General features: G+C 35.9%; 2 protein-coding genes and 1 long non-coding RNA gene across 5 annotated transcripts; all 3 read left to right on the top strand.

Moving 5' to 3' along the window:
• Nucleotides 1–1,121: 1,121 nt before the first annotated feature.
• On the top strand, nucleotides 1,122–5,241 carry LOC131660855 (FBD-associated F-box protein At4g10400-like). 3 transcript variants are annotated; one of them, XR_009301050.1, is made up of 4 exons: nucleotides 1,122–1,987; nucleotides 2,074–2,244; nucleotides 2,335–4,053; nucleotides 4,221–5,241. XR_009301050.1 is itself a non-coding variant. In XM_058930206.1 (3 exons), the coding sequence occupies exons 1-3, from the start codon at nucleotides 1,151–1,153 to the stop codon at nucleotides 2,599–2,601; spliced, it is 1,275 nt and encodes a 424-aa protein (XP_058786189.1). In that variant the 5' UTR covers nucleotides 1,122–1,150; the 3' UTR covers nucleotides 2,602–5,241. The 3 variants fall into 3 exon arrangements, 1 of the variants encoding a protein (XP_058786189.1); XR_009301049.1 differs by having other exon boundaries at nucleotides 2,335–4,388; nucleotides 4,722–5,241; XM_058930206.1 differs by having other exon boundaries at nucleotides 2,335–5,241.
• A 120-nt stretch (nucleotides 5,242–5,361) lies between these two features.
• Nucleotides 5,362–6,853, top strand: LOC131655316 (uncharacterized). Its single transcript, XR_009299721.1, has 3 exons — nucleotides 5,362–6,091; nucleotides 6,200–6,309; nucleotides 6,393–6,853. It is a non-coding gene; the product is annotated as an uncharacterized LOC131655316 (long non-coding RNA).
• Nucleotides 6,854–14,743: 7,890 nt separating this feature from the next.
• Nucleotides 14,744–18,346, top strand: LOC131660854 (probable inactive receptor kinase At5g67200). Its single transcript, XM_058930205.1, has 2 exons — nucleotides 14,744–16,422; nucleotides 17,511–18,346. Exons 1-2 carry the CDS (start codon nucleotides 15,039–15,041, stop codon nucleotides 18,092–18,094), a joined length of 1,968 nt encoding a protein of 655 aa, XP_058786188.1. The 5' UTR covers nucleotides 14,744–15,038; the 3' UTR covers nucleotides 18,095–18,346.
• The last annotated feature ends 207 nt before the right edge of the window (nucleotides 18,347–18,553 follow it).

Here is an 18,553-nt window from a genome sequence, read left to right as displayed (position 1 = left end):
TCAATAAACTCTGTATCATATTATTTCACACAAAAAGCTTTAAATATGCCTTTTAAAAATTTACTTTTTACTTACAAGAAAATAAAATGAGAATAAGATTTGTAATACAAATTATCATTATTTTTTAGTTTGCTTTGCTTTAGAATATATTGGAATAAAGTAAAGAAGGAGGCAAAATGAAGAAAGGGCAAAAGTAGTTTTGCTTCTAGCCGTTTTTATTTTATATTGTTTTTAGTATTTGGCCCCCTCAACATTTTTATCCTAGCTCCGCCACTATATATATATATATATATATATATATATATATATATATATATATATATATATATATATATATATATATATATATATATATATATATATATATATATATATATATATATATATATATTCCAAAAGTATTTATAAATTTAATTAGCATATTATTTTTAATATTAAATATACACATTATAACATTAATTATTTTAGTAGCAGATAAGAAAAAGAAAATTTGAAAATATATAAAAAGAAATTATGTAATTTAATTATGTTAAACGATATTTTTAGTATCAGAGTTTAAAAAAAAAATAGCCATACAAATTTACATAATGTATTTTTTTGGTTTGAATATCTCAAATATGATTCAAGAAGGATAATTCAGTCTCGTAAGATGTGTATGCCTTCGAAGATGTTTCGTTTATCGATAATATACTGGGTTAAATATCTAATTATTAAGAATTATATTGCAACAAGCGAAAATTTATCTTCTCAATCATATGGTAAATGACATATCAATAAACCAATATACATCTGCCACTTCAGTCGTGTAAAGTTACCCAATTATTTTTGTTATGAAATTGGCGAGAAAAACTTGCATGGATACAAACATAAATTATGAGTGTTAGGAACAACTAATAAGAAAATAGAAAATTTTTAATTTATTTAAAATTTAATTTCTTTTTTAATTGGATTCATGAGGTGGTTGTAATTGAGTAGAGAGAGAAAAAAAATATTTTTTATTTTTTAATTAATAAAAAATTGTGATTGGTTATTTATATAGCCACTTGTTATGTTTGTGCTCATACAAGTATTTTTCTGAAGTTGGCACCCTAATATATTAGTCTCATATCGCAAAGTTTGTAAAATAATAGTGACAAACTCATCGTCTGTCATGTCACTTGATTCTAATAATGTTACAGAGTCATCTACTGCTATGGCACGGCGGCTTAGGGTTTGTAACGGAGAAATAGAGGACAAAATAAGTGGTTTGCCGGATTCAGTTATCGATCACATTCTCTCATTCCTTCCGACGAAAATAGTTGTGGCCACAAGCCTCCTTTCAAAACATTGGAAACAATTCTGGCGTTCTCAACACAGTCTTTACTTCGATGACGCTTCCTTTCCAGACGCCTTCGCCTTTTGCCAATTCCTCAAATCCATCATGGTCAGGCGAGATAAAACCCTACCCATCCTCTCATTCCACCTTATATGCCGTCGCTACACCTTAAGCGACAACGATTTTGAATATTTTGCTATTGGGGCAAATTTTAATGGAGTTGAAAACGTAATTATCGATTTCTGCCTGCCAACCACATTGCCTCCGACCTTGTCGCTCAAGGAATTGAGGAGCCTGACAACCACATTGCCTCCTTTATTTCTAACTAGCACCACCTTGTCGGTCCTCAAATTGAAGAAAGTAAATCTCAGCATGATTCGACGTATTCATCTTCCCTCCCTCAAAGTCCTTCACTTGGAATCTGTCATTTTCATTATGTATGAATATCTCAAAAGTCTTATTTATGGCTGCCCCATTCTACAGGAGTTGGAAATAAATGATTTAAGAGTAAACATCACTTATATGATGATTCCTAGACCTATGCCATGCATTCCCAGTTTGATCAGAGCTAACATTTCCTATTATTCTATGTTTGATGTGCCTCGTGATGTCTGGCATTATCCTATTCCGTTTGAGTGGCTTTATAATGTCGAGCATCTCCGCTTACAATTGGTATGTATCAATCAATATCTCTCACTTGTCCAATTTTTATCACTTTATTTCTTCCATACTAACTTTATCTTTCTTACTCAATGCAGAACAGCAGCCCACCTACTATTAGCAGCGTGTTTCTCAATTTAACCCACCTCGACCTTATATTCAACTTTGACCATGAACGGCCATTAACGGTTTCCAAGTGGTGTTGGCTCAGAAAAATGCTTCAAAATACCCCCAACCTTCAAACTCTTATCATTCATAACCTCTTTTCGGTAACTACCATTGCCCCCTCTCCTTTTTATTTTATTTATTTTAGTTCTACTTCTTTATATTTTACTAATCTTCAATTGTTTATCATTCAGGTTGAAGCTCGTGTACTACACCATTTTAATCGGTGGGAGTGGGATGACCCAAAAATAGTTCCAAAATGCCTTTTATCTCATCTTACAACAACATGTTTACTTGGAGATTGTGAGCTTCCATTTGCAAAATATATAATGCAGAATTCAAGACTACTAAGCACCATGACAATTCAGAGTCCCAAAGACACAAATACAAAGCTTCAAATGGAAGAAGATTTATCTTCGTGCCCAAGGATTTCACCCGCATGTAATCTATTATTTATTTGAATGATTTCACCCACATGTAAACTTTTATCTATTTCAATCATACTTGATACAGCACGCGTGTCACAAACATACTATTAACAAGTTTCTACTTTATAAATTTATTCTTAATCTTCTTGCAATGGTTTGTTTTTGTACAAATAACATATCTGTTATTGCATTCTATATTTTCTACAATCAATATTAGTTTCTACTTTTTCAACATTTCTAACTTCCCAAGTTCACATTTAATTGGATCAATCATGGTTGAAAATCGGTGGGCTTTAAAAATGCAGGTCACTGTAGTTACTTGGTGGCTTAAAAGAATTTTTATTTGTATGTACATGCATATGTCTTCGGTAGTGTTTTTATTATTCTCATTATCTCTGCTGAATACTAACGTGCTCTTTATAAGTATTGCTTGCTTTGTGTTTTGATGAGTCAGTCTCCGCCAAGGTTACTCTTGGTTTGTTCATTAATCAAATTATTGTTAGGTTGCGTGCACTTTTAGTAATTTGATCTTTAATCTATGGGTTTTTGCTTCCGAGGATGATCGGGGTGCATTGACAACTGACCCCGATGAATTGATAGACTCTGAAGACAGTGAAGGGATAAGTGGAGATGAGGAGATTTTTTAGAAATCTTCTTTCCATAGCGTTTGGTTCTGCCTACGAAGCTCGCTGGTAGATATGATGGGAAGGAAGAAGGCCACCACAGCTGATGAGTCCTACCCCAAGTTTAATGAAATTACTGATGGGAGTTAAAGTCTTACAGCAAGCAATCATTGATTTACTATTGGATATAATGGTTGAGTGCTGCCAGCCTTCTGAAGTGGGCCCTGTTACTGATTCTGTTGATGAATGCTCAAAGCCTTCCTCAGACAGCAGGGGAACTGCTCGTCCTCTTGAACGTGATAATGAAGATAGAGTAGTGGAGTCTGCGCAAGTTCTTGTTAATGAGAGATTGAATTCTGCTGTCGGAAGTAAAGAGTAGTACATCTTCTGTAAAGAGCGTTGATTTAAATGGGAGTGATATACAGGAAAAAGATCTTCCTGGACAACCTACCTGTCCACCAGAAACGCGTGCCTCTGTTTCAGAAAATGCGTCATTTCGGTCAAAGGCACACCTTTGTATTCATGAGATTAAACTTTTGTTAAATATACCAATGGTTTTGATTGTGTGAATTTGGAACTTCAGACCAAGTGGCCAGAGCAGTGTGAGGAGCTCTTAAGTTTGATTGTAAACTCACTAAGAGCTTTGGAAGGGGCCGTTCCACAAGCTTGTCCAGAGCCAAGACGGCGACCTCAGTCTGCACAGAAAATTGCTCTTGTATTGGACAAGGCTCCTAAGCATTTGCAAGCATATTTTGTTGCTTTGGTACCCAAATTGGTTGAGCAGTCAGAACACCCGTTGGCTGCACAAGCACTTCTTGAGCGCCTGCTACAGCCAAACGCAGAACCTTCTCTGTGAATGCCTGTGAGAGATACTATTGTTCTTTACCCAAATGTCTTATTAGAACATATGCATTTTATGTTTGGATAACAGTCTTCAATTTATAGATTTACTCAGCTGCATTTCCACTTCTGCCAACTTGGTTATGGTTGCATTATTTTTCTACTATTGATGGATATTTTATTTATTAGGTTTTTGGGGGCGGGGCTCTTAGTCAATAGGAATGTGGTAGTGAAGTGTGGAAGCATATTCTATTTCAGTCATTTGAGCTTTTGGTTGATTCAAATGACAAATCCCTGATTGCAACAATAGATTTTGTATTCAAAGCAGCATCTCAGTGTCAACACCTCCCCGAAGCAGTAAGCTCAAAGATAATTGGAAATTGCTCTGTGTTCTCTTTAATTACTTGGAGCTTAATTTAGTTGTATTGTCAATGCAATAGACTTTTATATGGTTTTCTGATAATATTTTGTCATGTCATTTAATGAGTTTGTCAATTGGCTTCTCATTTTAGCAATATATTCAAACAAGCTCATTGAATGCAATGCCAACACAAGATTGGATGATAGGGTTAAAAGGTTTACATTGACAGTGCATCAAAAGCAAAGTATTATACGTATGTACTGTTTCCGATTCCAAGATGATTTATGAAGTATTTGTAATTGTAGCATTATTTTTTCCCATGAATGCAGGTTAGGTTTGTTTGTGTCATGTGTTGCCTTGTGTCCTTGAGTTTTTGAGTAAGACTAAAAATAGTTGGGGGATGTTGCTGAAACCATACTGAGGAATATTGATTGTGATGAGGATTATGCTTAAAGTTGCACTGCTCTACCGTGTGGGATTTTCTTATTTGGTGAGCATAGCACTACGGTTACTGGACTGCACATGAATCATGAGCAGGCTTTTCGTGCTAGTCGTCATTTTTCTGATATTTATATACTGTTAGAAATGTTATCTATACCTTGTCTTGCTGTTGAAGCTTCTCAAACATTTGAGAGAGCTGTAGCACAAGGTGCAATAGGTGCTCAGTCTGTAGCCCTGGTATTGGGTGCCAGAACCGAATACCCGAATATTTTTAACATTCAGATGGTGCAACATAGGAGGATGCCTGTGAGCAATTGGGAGTTCAAAGGGATGATATTACATTAGTTCTTGGTCTTGCTGAAACTTTGGCCCTCTCCAGGGACCTATGTGTGCTAGAATTAGTGAAACTGCACTTTGGATCCTCTCCTTCATTTTTCTCTCATTCCCTCTCCATCCTCTCTATCTCTCTCTTAATTGCATTCTCTCTCTTGATTAAATTTTGTTTTTTATTGATGAGTGAGAGTGAGATTAAGAGAGAGATAGAGAGGATGGAGAGGGAAGGAGAGAAAAATGAAGGAGAGGATCCAAGTCCGTGAAACTGCTCTATGTGATAATCATTAAATGGTATGTTAATGAATCTTACCGGGGAGGATACTGAAGACGCTTGTTGACCGTGTCACCAGCACTACTGATAATGATCGAGGAGTAGATTTTGATTTGGATATATTGGTTACTCTGGTCTTTGAGGAACAGGAGTATATTAGGCCTGTTTTGAGTATGATGCGTGGAGTTTCCGAACTTTCAAATATTGACCGAGCTGCTCTGTGGCACAGTTATTTGCTAGTGAAGATGAAATTATCTGAGTTCGTGAAAAAAGCAAAACTGAGATTTTTAATATGGCTAAGGAAAAAGCTATTCTATCACAAAAGCTGAGTGAATACGAGGCCACAAACAGTCATCTCAAGGTGTTTTGTATGTCTTGGTTGATAATTTATTGTGGGTTAATGGAGAATTCACTTCTGGTACATTTTATGATTCAACAGTCTGAAACGAAGGCTGAGGTAGATCGGTTTTCTCGGGAAAAGAAGGGAACTAGGAGAATATATTCATGAAGTTGAGAGTCAGCTTAAATGGGATCTCAGAGTGGGATGATGAAATATTAAAGCTCTCTGCAGAGAAGAAAATTCTTCATGATGGTTTGCATAATGCAGAGACACAACTTTCTAAGTTGAAGTCTCAGAAACATGATGAACTAAAGGTATTCATTTTTTAAACAAAATGAGAATTTGTTCCTTAACAATTGAAAAACAAGCATTCATTTTACTGACCTTGAACACTGCACCCTATACGACTGTGCCGCCTACAGTGTATGTTTGCAGACCTTCTATTTTGACGTTAGGCAAGCTGGGAGGGATGGTTACGCTTACGCATGACTGGCTAACTGATGCTTCTCAAGAGAAATACAAGCAGCATAAGGTGATTATTTTTAATCACATTCCCCCGAATTTATTAAATTATTTTGACAAGTTTAATGACATGGTATCTGTATGATGCAACAGTTTAAACATGTGGCAAACCTGCCTTCGCCTCCTCATTTACCAAGTTCTCTGTTTGAAGTAGAGTGAAGTAATTGGATGAAAGTTGGTTTTTTTTTTTTTTTGAAGTGGTTCAGTTTCTAATGGATCTGACTGAATTTTATGCAAGAAACATGCTACCTTGAATATGACTTTACTAATAAGTAATTTCGATGCTGAATATCAATTTTCTGGAGGTTATATGGTATATGAAAGTTAATCTAATTGGCTATTAAGTTGTGGTCAAGACATCTATACTTTTTTAGCCTAGTTAGGTATTGAATTGTGGTAGCTTTAATTCAAGTTACAGTTTACATCTTAAACTTCCACTTCAGAAATAGCAAGGGTGGTTTGTCATTTACTTTCAATGTCATTACATTGGCGTCTTTCATTCATCATGAAAATGTAAATGTTTCTCTATGTTGATAATTTCAGTGGTCTTTCCTTCATCATGAAAATGTAAATGCTTCTCTATGTTGACAATTTTAGTGTAATCTCTTTCATTCATCATGAAAATGTAAATGTTTTGGTATGTTGATAATTTCAGTGTACTTATGTTATTGAATCAAAATTTTAGAACCACACTCTTTAATATATTGGCTCTGTCCAACCTCTTTTTTTTTTTTGCGAGCTTTTGTAGAGTGGACTTAAATGGAGTGGACATGCCCGTTTGCTACCACACTCTGAAACATTTCATTAATTTAATTTTAAATTAACAAGTGTAAATGTAATCCATGTTTACTTCATAGGTAAGACAAGAGAAAGAAGTTGTTTACCCTAAACTTATGTTTGCAGCTACATTCAGTCAATTAAATTAGTATTGCAGAAAACAAGTCATAAATATAGATACTAACACATCTAAGTCATTTTATTAGTGGCTAGCTGATAAAGTGCAAATGCATTTCAACTTTCTAGTTTTCGCATTGAACTCAGGAAGCACCCAATCTGTAGTGAAAAATTGAATAACCGCATTTGAGACATCTGTCTTGATAATATCCTAAAATTTTTGGTAGAAATCAGCTCCGAATCCATCCGGCCCAGGCGCACTATCACAATTCAGATTAAAAACCGCAGCAGAGATCTCATCTAATGTGGGGGTGACTGTTAATATATGATTCGTAGCATCTTCAACCAAGGAAGGAATGACATTGTTAATCAAGCTGCAATCCTGCAAAGAAGAAGTGTTGGCAGTAAACAAATTTTTGAAGTTATTGATGGAGCGCTCCTCAATCTCCTTCGGATCAGTAAGGAGAGAGCTACCACTCCTTAGAATAGAAATAGGTCGAAAGCGCTGCTTAATCTTGACAATCTGATGCAAAAAAGCTGTGTTTCGGTCTCCCTCAAGGTTCCATTTAACTTTAGATTTGGATCTCCAAAACTTCTCCTCCATGGAAAGAGCTTGTGTTAACTTAGCCTGAGCGTCGAACTCTTGCTGCTTAAAACAATCATTTAAACCTTGAGTCTGGATATTTTCTTGAATAATCCCTAAGTTCTCCTCAGCTCTCCTTACGTTATCCAAAACATTACCGAAACTGATCTAGTTCCACAACTTAAGCTCTTTCTTCAGTAGTTGCAACTTCTTGCTTAAGACAAACATAGGACAATCAACAATCGGTTGCGACCAGACAGATTCAATCAAACCCCGACAACCCTCATGTAAAACCCAAGGGCTTGGAAATTTGAAAACCGAAGCCTTCCTAACAATAGAGATACAAAAATCCAAGAGAAGTGGGTCTCTTAAACAGTCTTAAAACCACCACACATGGCTACTTGCCGTTGTGAGAATGATTCTAAACTCTCGCATCCGGACGAAGATCAAACTGAATATGCTAAGCAAGGATCCAACGCTGCATCGAAGGAGGGATAAAAATGCAAGAATTAGAGAAGTCCCATTTACCATTAACCATAAGGCTGCTGAATTTTTGACCTGCAAGCTGAACTGCATCATACATGTCGAGGTGAAAAGGCGAACCACACCAATTATCGAACCAAAGATTAATAGAAGCACCATTGCTTAAACACCACGAAGAATTGTCCACCACTGTCGCCAATTCTTCCTTGACTCTGAACTCTCAGCCGAAGCATTGTTGCCTAAGCATTCCCAGAATTTAACAAGTGTCATGCTAACTTTAACTTATAAGCTTCTTTAAGCTTTACCAACGAACGAAGACCGAGACCACCTTCCTCTATCGGATTTCACATGAAATTCCACGAAACTATTATAACCTTAGGCTTAGTTACCTCCCCAATCCAAATAAACCTTTTAATCGCCCGCTCAATGTCTCGAATGAGCGAAATCGGCCACACATAAATTTCAAAGATATGAATAAGCATGCTCTGGATAACGGATTTAACAAGTTCCACCATGCCGACAAACGACAATAAGGAACCCTTCCAAGAAGCTAATTTATTTTTCACCTTATCCGCAATTGGACGTAAATACACCGCTTTAGGCTTGCCGTTGAAGATAGGAATTCCAAGATACACAAACGGATAAGCACCAATCTTGAATTCGGTAATCTTCGAAAGAATGTTCAGCCTAGAAGATGTCATGGCTCCACACAAAATGTGAGACTTAGAACAATTAACCCTTTGACCTGAAACACATACTCGTCAAAAATAAAGATGAGAAGATTAATGTTTGAAACTTTACCTTTGGAGAAAATGAAAACATCATCTGTGTTAGTGTTTTTATTGGCTGATTGGCATCTATGTTTGGCTAAAATATAATAGCAGTAAAACATAATACAAGTGTAATCTTGCAAATATAAAAAGAACAAAACAGGTACAAGCAAGATGTTATATGGAATGTCATGACATCAACTCATGACATCGCGCCTGTAGAACGGGAAGGAAGATTCAGTTTGTTTCTCAACAGATACAGGATATTCGTGGAATATTTTGTAATCCTATGTGGCGCAAATTTAAAGGTCTAAAGAATATTTGAATAATCAGATCAGAAGATTGAAGATTCAGGGAGAATCAGATCAGAAGATTGAAGATTCAGCAGTTTCTAATTTAGGAGATAAATTAGGAAACTCATGATTAAAAAGACCTTGATTGTAGCAGAAGATTTCTGCAGATTTGTAACAGCAAGGAGTGTTGCGATTTGTAAGCCCAAGTCCAATTGGGAATAGGTTATAAATAGAAATCTTTGTAACCTAGTTTTATAGAGAAAACCCTGTTTAGAAAAGATGTAGTCATTAGGGTTTCTATAGGTAGACCACCCAGGTTGTGGGATGGCTGCCATGTCTTTCTCGAAACCTGTAGGTAAGAGAAGTGATTGTTCTCACTCGAAACATGTAGGTAAGAGTTGAGTATTGTATTCTTGATTGAAACTGTGAAGCAAGATCAAGTTATTGTTTATTGTTAATTGTGTAAATAGTTGTTGCAGGGTTGTAACAGTTAGGTATCACTAGGGAGTAAGCAGAGGTTCTCTTGTCTTGGATGGATGTCTGAGATAAAGGTTGCATTGAGTAGTGACTAGGTAAACCAGAGGTTGCTTATCTGTAAACCTGAGGTTGTTTACATAAAATAGTACTACTGATAGTGAAATCTTCTTCCTGGCTTGGTAGCCCCCAGAGTAGGTAGTTAGACCGAACTGGGTTAACAATTAACTGTGTTATTTATCTTCTGCATTGTTTTGTTTGTTCAGTCATGGATGTTATGACATCGTGTATAACATCAGGTTCAGAAGTGTTACTTGTTCCTTTACAGAACCATATAAACTTTACAATCTGGTTATGTTGATTGAACATATGTGATCCCAGGTCTCATTGACTCCGTCTTAGGAGTAATTAAAAATTGAGGGATCTTTCTGTTTTGCCTCTGCTACATTAATAACAGATAAGATGTATTGACATCGTGAATGACATCCGAGTCTGTCATACCAGAATTTCAATCTGCATACAAAATATGGGAAGGAAGCGTAACGCTGTTAGGCCCCTTGATTAACTACAGCTCCTTATCTGCCACCAACATGTCAATCTTGCGATTGAGAACCTCTTCCGCAAGGTAAAACAACTGGGGAGAGAGCGAATAACCTTTCCGAACCCCACGAGAACAAGGGAAATATCCGTTAAGAACTCCATTAACATTAATCGACAACATAGAAGAATACATAATGTTCTTGATTCAAAAACAGGATTTGGAATTGAACCCTAAACTTTGAAGAACCTTTAATAAAAAATGCCAATTTAAAGTATCGAAAGCTTTAGTAATATCCACTTTCAGAGCAACATTACCACACCACGCCTTCGAGTCCAGGAGATTGATTACTTCAGAAACCAACCCAATACAATCATGAATGTGTCTCCCACGAATAAAACCCCGTTGCTCCTTCGAGATAAGAATAGGCATAATAGCTACAAGTCGGTCCGCGATAATCATTGAGATAATTTTGAATTTGAAATTAGAAACCGCAATAGGTCTAAAAAGGTCCAATGAATCAGCCCCGTAACTTTGGGAATAAGGATGATAGTATTCGCATTGAACCCAGGAAGCACCCAACCTATAGTGAAAAATTGAATAACCGCATTTGAGACATCCGTCTTGATAATATCCCAGAACTTTTGGTAGAACACAGCTCCAAATCCATCTGGCCCAGGTGTACTATCATAATTCAGATTAAAAACCGCAGCAGAGATCTCATCTAACATGGGGGTGATTGTTAATATATGATCCATGGCATCTTCAACCAAGGAAGGAATGACATTGTTCAGGGCCGGTCCTGTGGGTGTGCAACAAGTGCCACCGCACAGGGCCTCAAATATTTTGGGGCCTAAGAAAAAATATATTATGTATATAGTAAATATATTATACTTTGCTAAACTAACAAAAATGTAATATGCTCCGGCGGTAGAATATGCGCTTTCCTTAATTTTTGTAAGGGTAATGCCATTGGTTCGATTCTGCTCAACGTTAAATATTATTTTAAGGATTTTATTATTCTGTTTTAATATTTTAGATTTTAAAATATCATTAAAATTATGTTATTTTAAATAGAATTTTATAAAAAAAGAAGTTATTTTGAGTTATATTGTTTTAAAAAATAATATGATTTTGATTATTTTAAAATTTTATTGATAAATTTTTCAATAAATAGATGTCAAAATTATTCTTTTTAATTTATAAAAGATAATTGAAAATAAATTTTAATTTTTTTTAAAGTTTTGTCCATACACTTTTAATTTTAGTTTAATTTTTTTTAGAAAAAAACTTTAGATAATGATTTTAACAAAATGTTATTATTAAATATTTTACGTATTTTATTTGACTATTCTATTATATTTTATCGAAAAATATATATTATTTATTTTGCTTATATATATATATATATATATATATATATATATATATATATATATATATATATATATTCAAAATTAGAACAGGGCCTCTCAAATGTTCGGGCCGGCCCTGACATTGTTAATCAAGTTGCAATCCTGCAAAGAAGAAGTGTTGGCAGTAAACAAATTTTTGAAGTAATTGACGGAGCACTCCTCAATCTCCTTCGGATCAGTAAGGAGAGAGCTACCATTCCTTAGAATAGAAATAGGTTGAAAGCGCTGCTTAATCTTGGCAATCTGATGCAAAAAAGTCGTGTTTCGGTATCCCTCAAGGTTCCATTTAACTTTAGATTTGGATCTCCAAAACTTCTCCTCCATGGAAAGAGCTTGTGTTAACTTAGCCTGAGCGTTGAACTCTTGCTGCTTAAGAAAATCATTTAAACCTTGAGTCTGGAAATTTTCTTGAATAATCCCTAAGTTCTCCTTAGCTCTCATTACGTTATCCGAAACATTACCAAAACTGATCCAGTTCCACAACTTAAGCTCTTTCTTCAGCAACTGCAACTTCTTGCTTAAGACAAACATAGGACAACCAACAACCGGTTGCGACCAGACAAATCCAATCAAACCTCGACAATCCTCATGTAAAACCCAAGGGCTTAGAAATTTGAAAACCGAAGCCTTCCTAACAATAGAGATACAAAAATCCAAGAGAAGTGGGTCTCCTAAACAGTCTTAAAACTACCACACATGGCTACTTGCCGTTGTGAGAAAGTCATCACTATCTAAACGTGTAATATACCTACAAGAGCCTCCGAGTCTCCCTGCCCTTGCAGGGGAACACACACACCCTGTACTTTTTGACCAGTACAAAACAAATTGTAGAAATACGTTTCCACCTATTCTTATATCTTTTTCTTGAACCAAAACTTTATAATCTTCATCTTTAACACACTTCACTTGATCTAAATCTCTTGTCTTTCTTTCTCTTCCCTTCGCAAGCCTATATATAGATTTTTCTCCCTCCTTGGTCTCTAAAGATTGGTATAATCCGTCAAAAGCTTGGGTTTTTGCTTCACTCACCGCTTTCTTGATCTCATTCTTAGCTTTCTTATACTTCTCCCAAGTTTCATCATTTTTAGACCTAAATTATTCTTTTAAACAATCTTTTTTTACTTAAACTTTACTATGGACACTTTTATTCCACCACCATGGTTCTTTTCCCATAAGTCCAAAACCTCTTGATTCTCCCAACATTTTTTTAGCGACTTTTCTAATCTCTTGGGTCATCATATTCCACATATCATCTGCGCTTCCTTGTGGTTGTTCAAACCCTTACTCCAAGATCTTATTTTGAAAACTTTCTTATTTTTCTCCCTTCACACTTGATTCGTGGCGCTCTCATGTGACTTCTTCTCTTGGATTTCCCCTTTACTCTTATATCCATAACCAAAACTCTATGTTGAGTAGTCAAACTTTCTCCCAGAATAAGTTTACAGTCCAAGAAAATCTTTCAATCTGAATTCTTAATAAGAAAGAAATTTATTTGAGAATATGTCACCCCACTTTTATATTGATAAGATGCTCATATCTTTTTCTAAATCAGGTATTTGCTATAGTAAGATCTAAACTCAAAGAAAACTCTAAGATGGATTTACCCTTCACATTCACCCCCCTAGACCATACTCCCATGCACGCTCTAGAAACCTCTTGGTACGCTTTCTACATGACCATTTAAACATTCTCCTATAAAAATCTTCTCTCCTTGGGGTAAATTCTAAAGTGAGCCTTCTAAGTCCTCCTAAAATTATACCTTAAGGTGTTTTGCTAACCCAACCTACGGTGAATAGGCTCTAATACCATTAAAGGTGTATTGTTCCACTATAAATTTTAAGGCTATGATTCGATCTCCTACACTTTTAACATCCATGATATCATTTTCCACTTTTTGTCCACAATAATCCCCACCCAATTTCTCGATCTAACTTTTCCGGTTTACCAAAGCTTAAATTCTAAATTGTCTAATTCTTTCGCTTTTTCACCCATTCACTTGGTTTCTTGTAGGCACATAAAATTGATCTTCCTCCTAACTATAGTATCTACTATTTCTATAGATTTTCCAATAAGCGTGCTTATATTTCATGATCCAAAACGAATCATACTCTCATGAGCTAACTTCTTTACCCACATCCGTTCACAAAAATGTAAGAGCCTTTGCTTATCTTTCACTGCATCGAGGCGGCAATGCAGCGGCCCATGCTTTTTTGACACTTTACTCGAGCTTTACACCGCGTTGCTTCTGGGTAACAACCTAATATTCACATTATTTCGTAGTTGATCCTTATCATAAAAATTCGACAAAATTTTATGTTGGCTGTCGGCTACCTAACACAACTCTCTCCTTTTATCGGGCTTGGGACTAGTTCTGTATAGCAAAGCTAACTTAGGCATGATTAATAAAAATTAAAATTGTTTGGGCAATAATTAAAATTCTCTAAAATGTTTACAATATTCCTTTAATTTAAAAATTATAAAAAATAAAAATAAATGTGAGTAGTAGTGAGAAGTTGTAGTTAGTTAAATTTGATTTCAATGAGAATGTTTGATTTTTACCTTTTAAACATGAGAACAATTATGACAAAATTTATGTATAAAAGTATTTCTTAGAATAAAAAATACTCGAAAAACTTAAAAGAGAATCTCGAAAATATAATTTTATTCTTTGAAACAAACAAACCCTAAAAAAAAAAAAAAAAATTGAGAAACTAAAAATCTAATTTTTTTAAAAGAGACCAAAACATTAAAAATATAAAAATATAGAGATCAAAAATTTAAGCTTGATCTTGTTAATTAATCTATAAATCAAAATCATTAGTTATCGAAAACTGTGAAAATGAAAAATGTCAAATAAGAGTTAAAATTAACTTAATTTTTTTAATAAATCAGAATATATTTAACTTTTCATTGTACTATATAGCTAAAAAACATATTTAACCTTTCATTTATGTTTTTCTTTTCTTGAAAAAACCTTTCAGCATGTTATAGAGGTAAAAGTGGGAAGAAGAGTTGGATTTGGATTGGAAGCCCAAAGACTAGGATGTTCTCTCTTTGACTCCCCTTTCTCTCTGTGTACCTCCTGATTATCACGTGATCCCTGACCCAGCTGCTCCCAACTCCTTTTGTCACGTACTGCTCGCTTCTCTCTCACTCTGTCTCTCTACTCTCTAGTATAGTACTACTTCTCAAATCTAAAATACTATTCTCCCATAACCAATTTAGCAACCACATAAAATGGGAAAATCAACATAGTAAACAAACTTTTTCTTCATTCATCTGTTCAACAATGGCAGCAAAGAGAAACCACTCAACCAAATGGATAATCCTCTCACTCTTACTACTCATGAAAACTTCATTCTCCAACTCCTCCAAACTCAAAACCACACCCTCGCCTCTCTCAGATCCTACTTCCCTCTTAGCATTCAAATCAAAAGCTGACATAAACAACCACCTCAACTTCACCACCAAAACCCATTTCTGTAACTGGGAAGGTGTAGAATGCAACGGACCCAAAGTAGTCCGTCTCGTTCTTCGAAGCTTAGATCTCGGCGGCGTCTTCGCCCCTCACACATTAACCTTCCTCGACCAGCTCCGCGTTCTCAGTCTACAGAACAACTCTCTCACCGGAGCCATACCTGACCTCTCTGGTCTCTTCAATCTCAAAACGCTCTTCCTTGATAACAACCACTTCACTGGTTCACTTCCAGTTTCTCTTTTCTCTCTTCACAGAATAAAAACTATAGATTTCTCTCACAACAATCTCTCTGGAGCTATACCTGTAGATTTCATAAACCTCGACCGTCTTTATTACCTTCGTTTAAGCTTCAACGCTTTCAACGGTACTATTCCTCCTTTTAATCAGTCTACTATCCGAACTTTTGATGTCTCCGGTAACAATCTCTCCGGCGCAGTTCCGTTAACCACCGCGCTTTCTCGTTTTCAGCCGTCTTCTTTCGCTTTAAACCCTAATCTCTGCGGAGAAATCATTCGGAAAGAATGTCGTCCAACTACGCCGTTCTTTGCTCCTACCTCGCCTCCGGCTGTTGGAATCGGTCAGAGCGCGGATGTTCACGGTTTAATCCGGCAGCCGTACGAGAAACACAAACACAATCGGAAAGCGGTGATAATCGGGTTCTCCGCCGGAATAATGTTTCTAATACTTTCCTTGACGTGTTTCGCGGTGGTGGTTAAGAAACAGAGGAAGAAGAAAGGTAAAGGCTCTTCCGGTTCAAGCGTGATGGCTTCGGATGCGGCGGCGACGGCGGAAGCTGCGGTTGTGATGCAAATGGAGCAAGAGAGGGAGTTAGAGGAAAAGGTGAAAAGAGCTCAAGTTGCGAAGAGTGGTAGTTTAATATTCTGTGCGGGTGAGTCGCAGGTGTATACGCTGGACCAGTTGATGAAAGGCTCTGCGGAGCTTTTAGGTAGAGGGTGTTTGGGTACAACTTACAAAGCTGTGTTGGATAACCGTTTGATTGTAACAGTGAAGCGGTTTGATTGTGGGAAAATGGGTGGACACGTAAGCAAAGAAGTGTTCGAGCGTCACATGGAATCAGTTGGTGGACTTCGTCATCCAAATTTGGTTCCTTTAAGGGCTTATTTTCAAGCAAATCATGAGAGACTTATTATCTATGATTATCAACCCAATGGGAGTTTATTCTCCCTCATACATGGTACATTACCATTCCTTTCTATTTTTATCTTCATTCTGTTTATGGATGATTTGATTTATTTTAAGAAGTAATATAGTATTAATTAGTATACTAATTAAGTAAAGTTTTTGAACATTTCTATTTGAGGGTTGAAAATAGTTGTTAGTTAATTACATTTGAGGGGCAAGGTTGAATTTGGGTTTTAGGTTAGATTACAATGAAATGAAAACTTGGTCATTACTATGTGGAGGTGATGAAAGGACGAGTTTTGGTGAACTATAAAAAGAATCTGAACATTAATTATGATTCCTGAATGAGGTGTTTTATTAAAAAAAGGACTAGTATTGATTAGATATAAAAATATCAGGACAAAGATCCTGATTTTTGTTCTGAATGATATTTAATTTCTATGTATTGTTGTGGGGTAAGACACACGAGGTGGAACCCATTGTGCTTGGTTGATTCTATCTATAATTTGGCTGTTGGTTTAAATCTTTTCCTTTGTCCCTTGGGTCCCCTGGCATATGCTCTACTCTAACTTGTTGTCATGTGAAAAATATGAGTGTGTTCAAGTTGTTAAACTAGAGTCTGGTCATGGACTTCTTGATGCATGCCTAACTGCATTAATCAACTACCATGAATCCAAAAGTATTACTTTCTTTCCTATTTGCCATGGGCAAGGTTGTTTTTTATTTCCCAGTACCTCAATTCAAACTCAAAATACATGTATTGTTACTAACTTGAATAGGGTCTGTATGGGTTGACTTATCACTCGTGAGTTTTTTTGTGAGAGCTAATGAAAATAACTTCCGACATGTTGTTTTCAGCTTATTTCTATAAGCTTTCGATTATGAAAATTATTTATAGTTTATATATAAACAATTTTTGTCTTATTTTATATTTTTATCATAGAAATAAAATAGGATAAGACTGGGTTGTTGTTGTTGTATCATAGGAATAATTTATGTTTAAACACATATATATTAGTATTTATGACATAAGCTCTTAAATAAATTTACACATATATAATAATATTTATGATATAAGCTCTTAATTAAGTTTTTCATAACTATAAGGTTGGTATGTTGTTAATTGTTATTTTGATGCAGGTTCCAGATCAAGCAGGGCAAGGCCATTGCACTGGACGTCATGCTTAAAAATAGCAGAGGATGTAGCACAAGGGCTTTCTTACATCCACCAGGCATGGAGACTGGTCCATGGCAATCTCAAATCCACTAACGTTCTCCTAGGACCCGATTTCGAGGCTTGTGTCACAGACTACTGCCTGTCTGTGTTGACTAATCCATCTACCTTTGACGAGGTTGGTGATTCGGCACCCTATAGAGCTCCAGAGACTCGCAATCCAAATCACCAGCCGACCCCCAAATCCGACGTTTACGCATATGGTATTTTGTTACTAGAGCTTCTGACGGGGAAATATGCTTCCGAGCTCCCATTCATGGTGCCGGGTGATATGTCAAAATGGGTGAGATCAATCAGGGACGACAATGGGAGCGAAGACAACAGAATGGATATGCTTCTTCAGGTGGCTACAACTTGTAGCTTGATCTCTCCTGAGCAGAGACCCACAATGTGGCAGGTCTTGAAGATGTTACAGGAAATCAAAGAGATTGTACTATTGGAGGATAGCGAAGTCGATGTACGCAATAGTAATGCCGTTGCCCTGTCTTAGAATTCTTTTTGTTTTTGTTTTTGGGCTTGTTATAGGAGGATAGAAAGACAGAAGAGTAGTGTGAACTAGGGTTAAAACAATTAAGAGTGAGGTACAAAACTTATGAATTTCACTATGTGATAGTATTAATTAGACTATTGGAATGTTGATAGAATGTGGGGTGCACTTAACTTCCTCATTTGGGCTTGTCTATTGCTGATGCCTGAGCTTGATTCCATTTTTAAAGAAAGCAATAAGTTAAGGGATTGTTAATTCTGTCTGGCTATTTGTTGTAACACAATTGGTTTAAAAATAAGACAATTGAAAGGAAAAACAAGAAAAATAGAAAACTGTATTTTTGGTGTAGCCGATTAATACCTAGAAATTAAACATGTGGTTGTAGCAATAAAGTCCAAAGGTGGGGACGAGGAAGTCTTTGCATGTTCGTGAGCTGTATAAAAATTAACTGCAAGAAAATGT

This window comes from Vicia villosa, linkage group LG3 (genome assembly GCF_029867415.1).
Source record: "Vicia villosa cultivar HV-30 ecotype Madison, WI linkage group LG3, Vvil1.0, whole genome shotgun sequence".
Classification (NCBI taxonomy): domain Eukaryota; kingdom Viridiplantae; phylum Streptophyta; class Magnoliopsida; order Fabales; family Fabaceae; genus Vicia; species Vicia villosa.
This window is presented reverse-complemented; position numbering and strand designations above follow the sequence as displayed.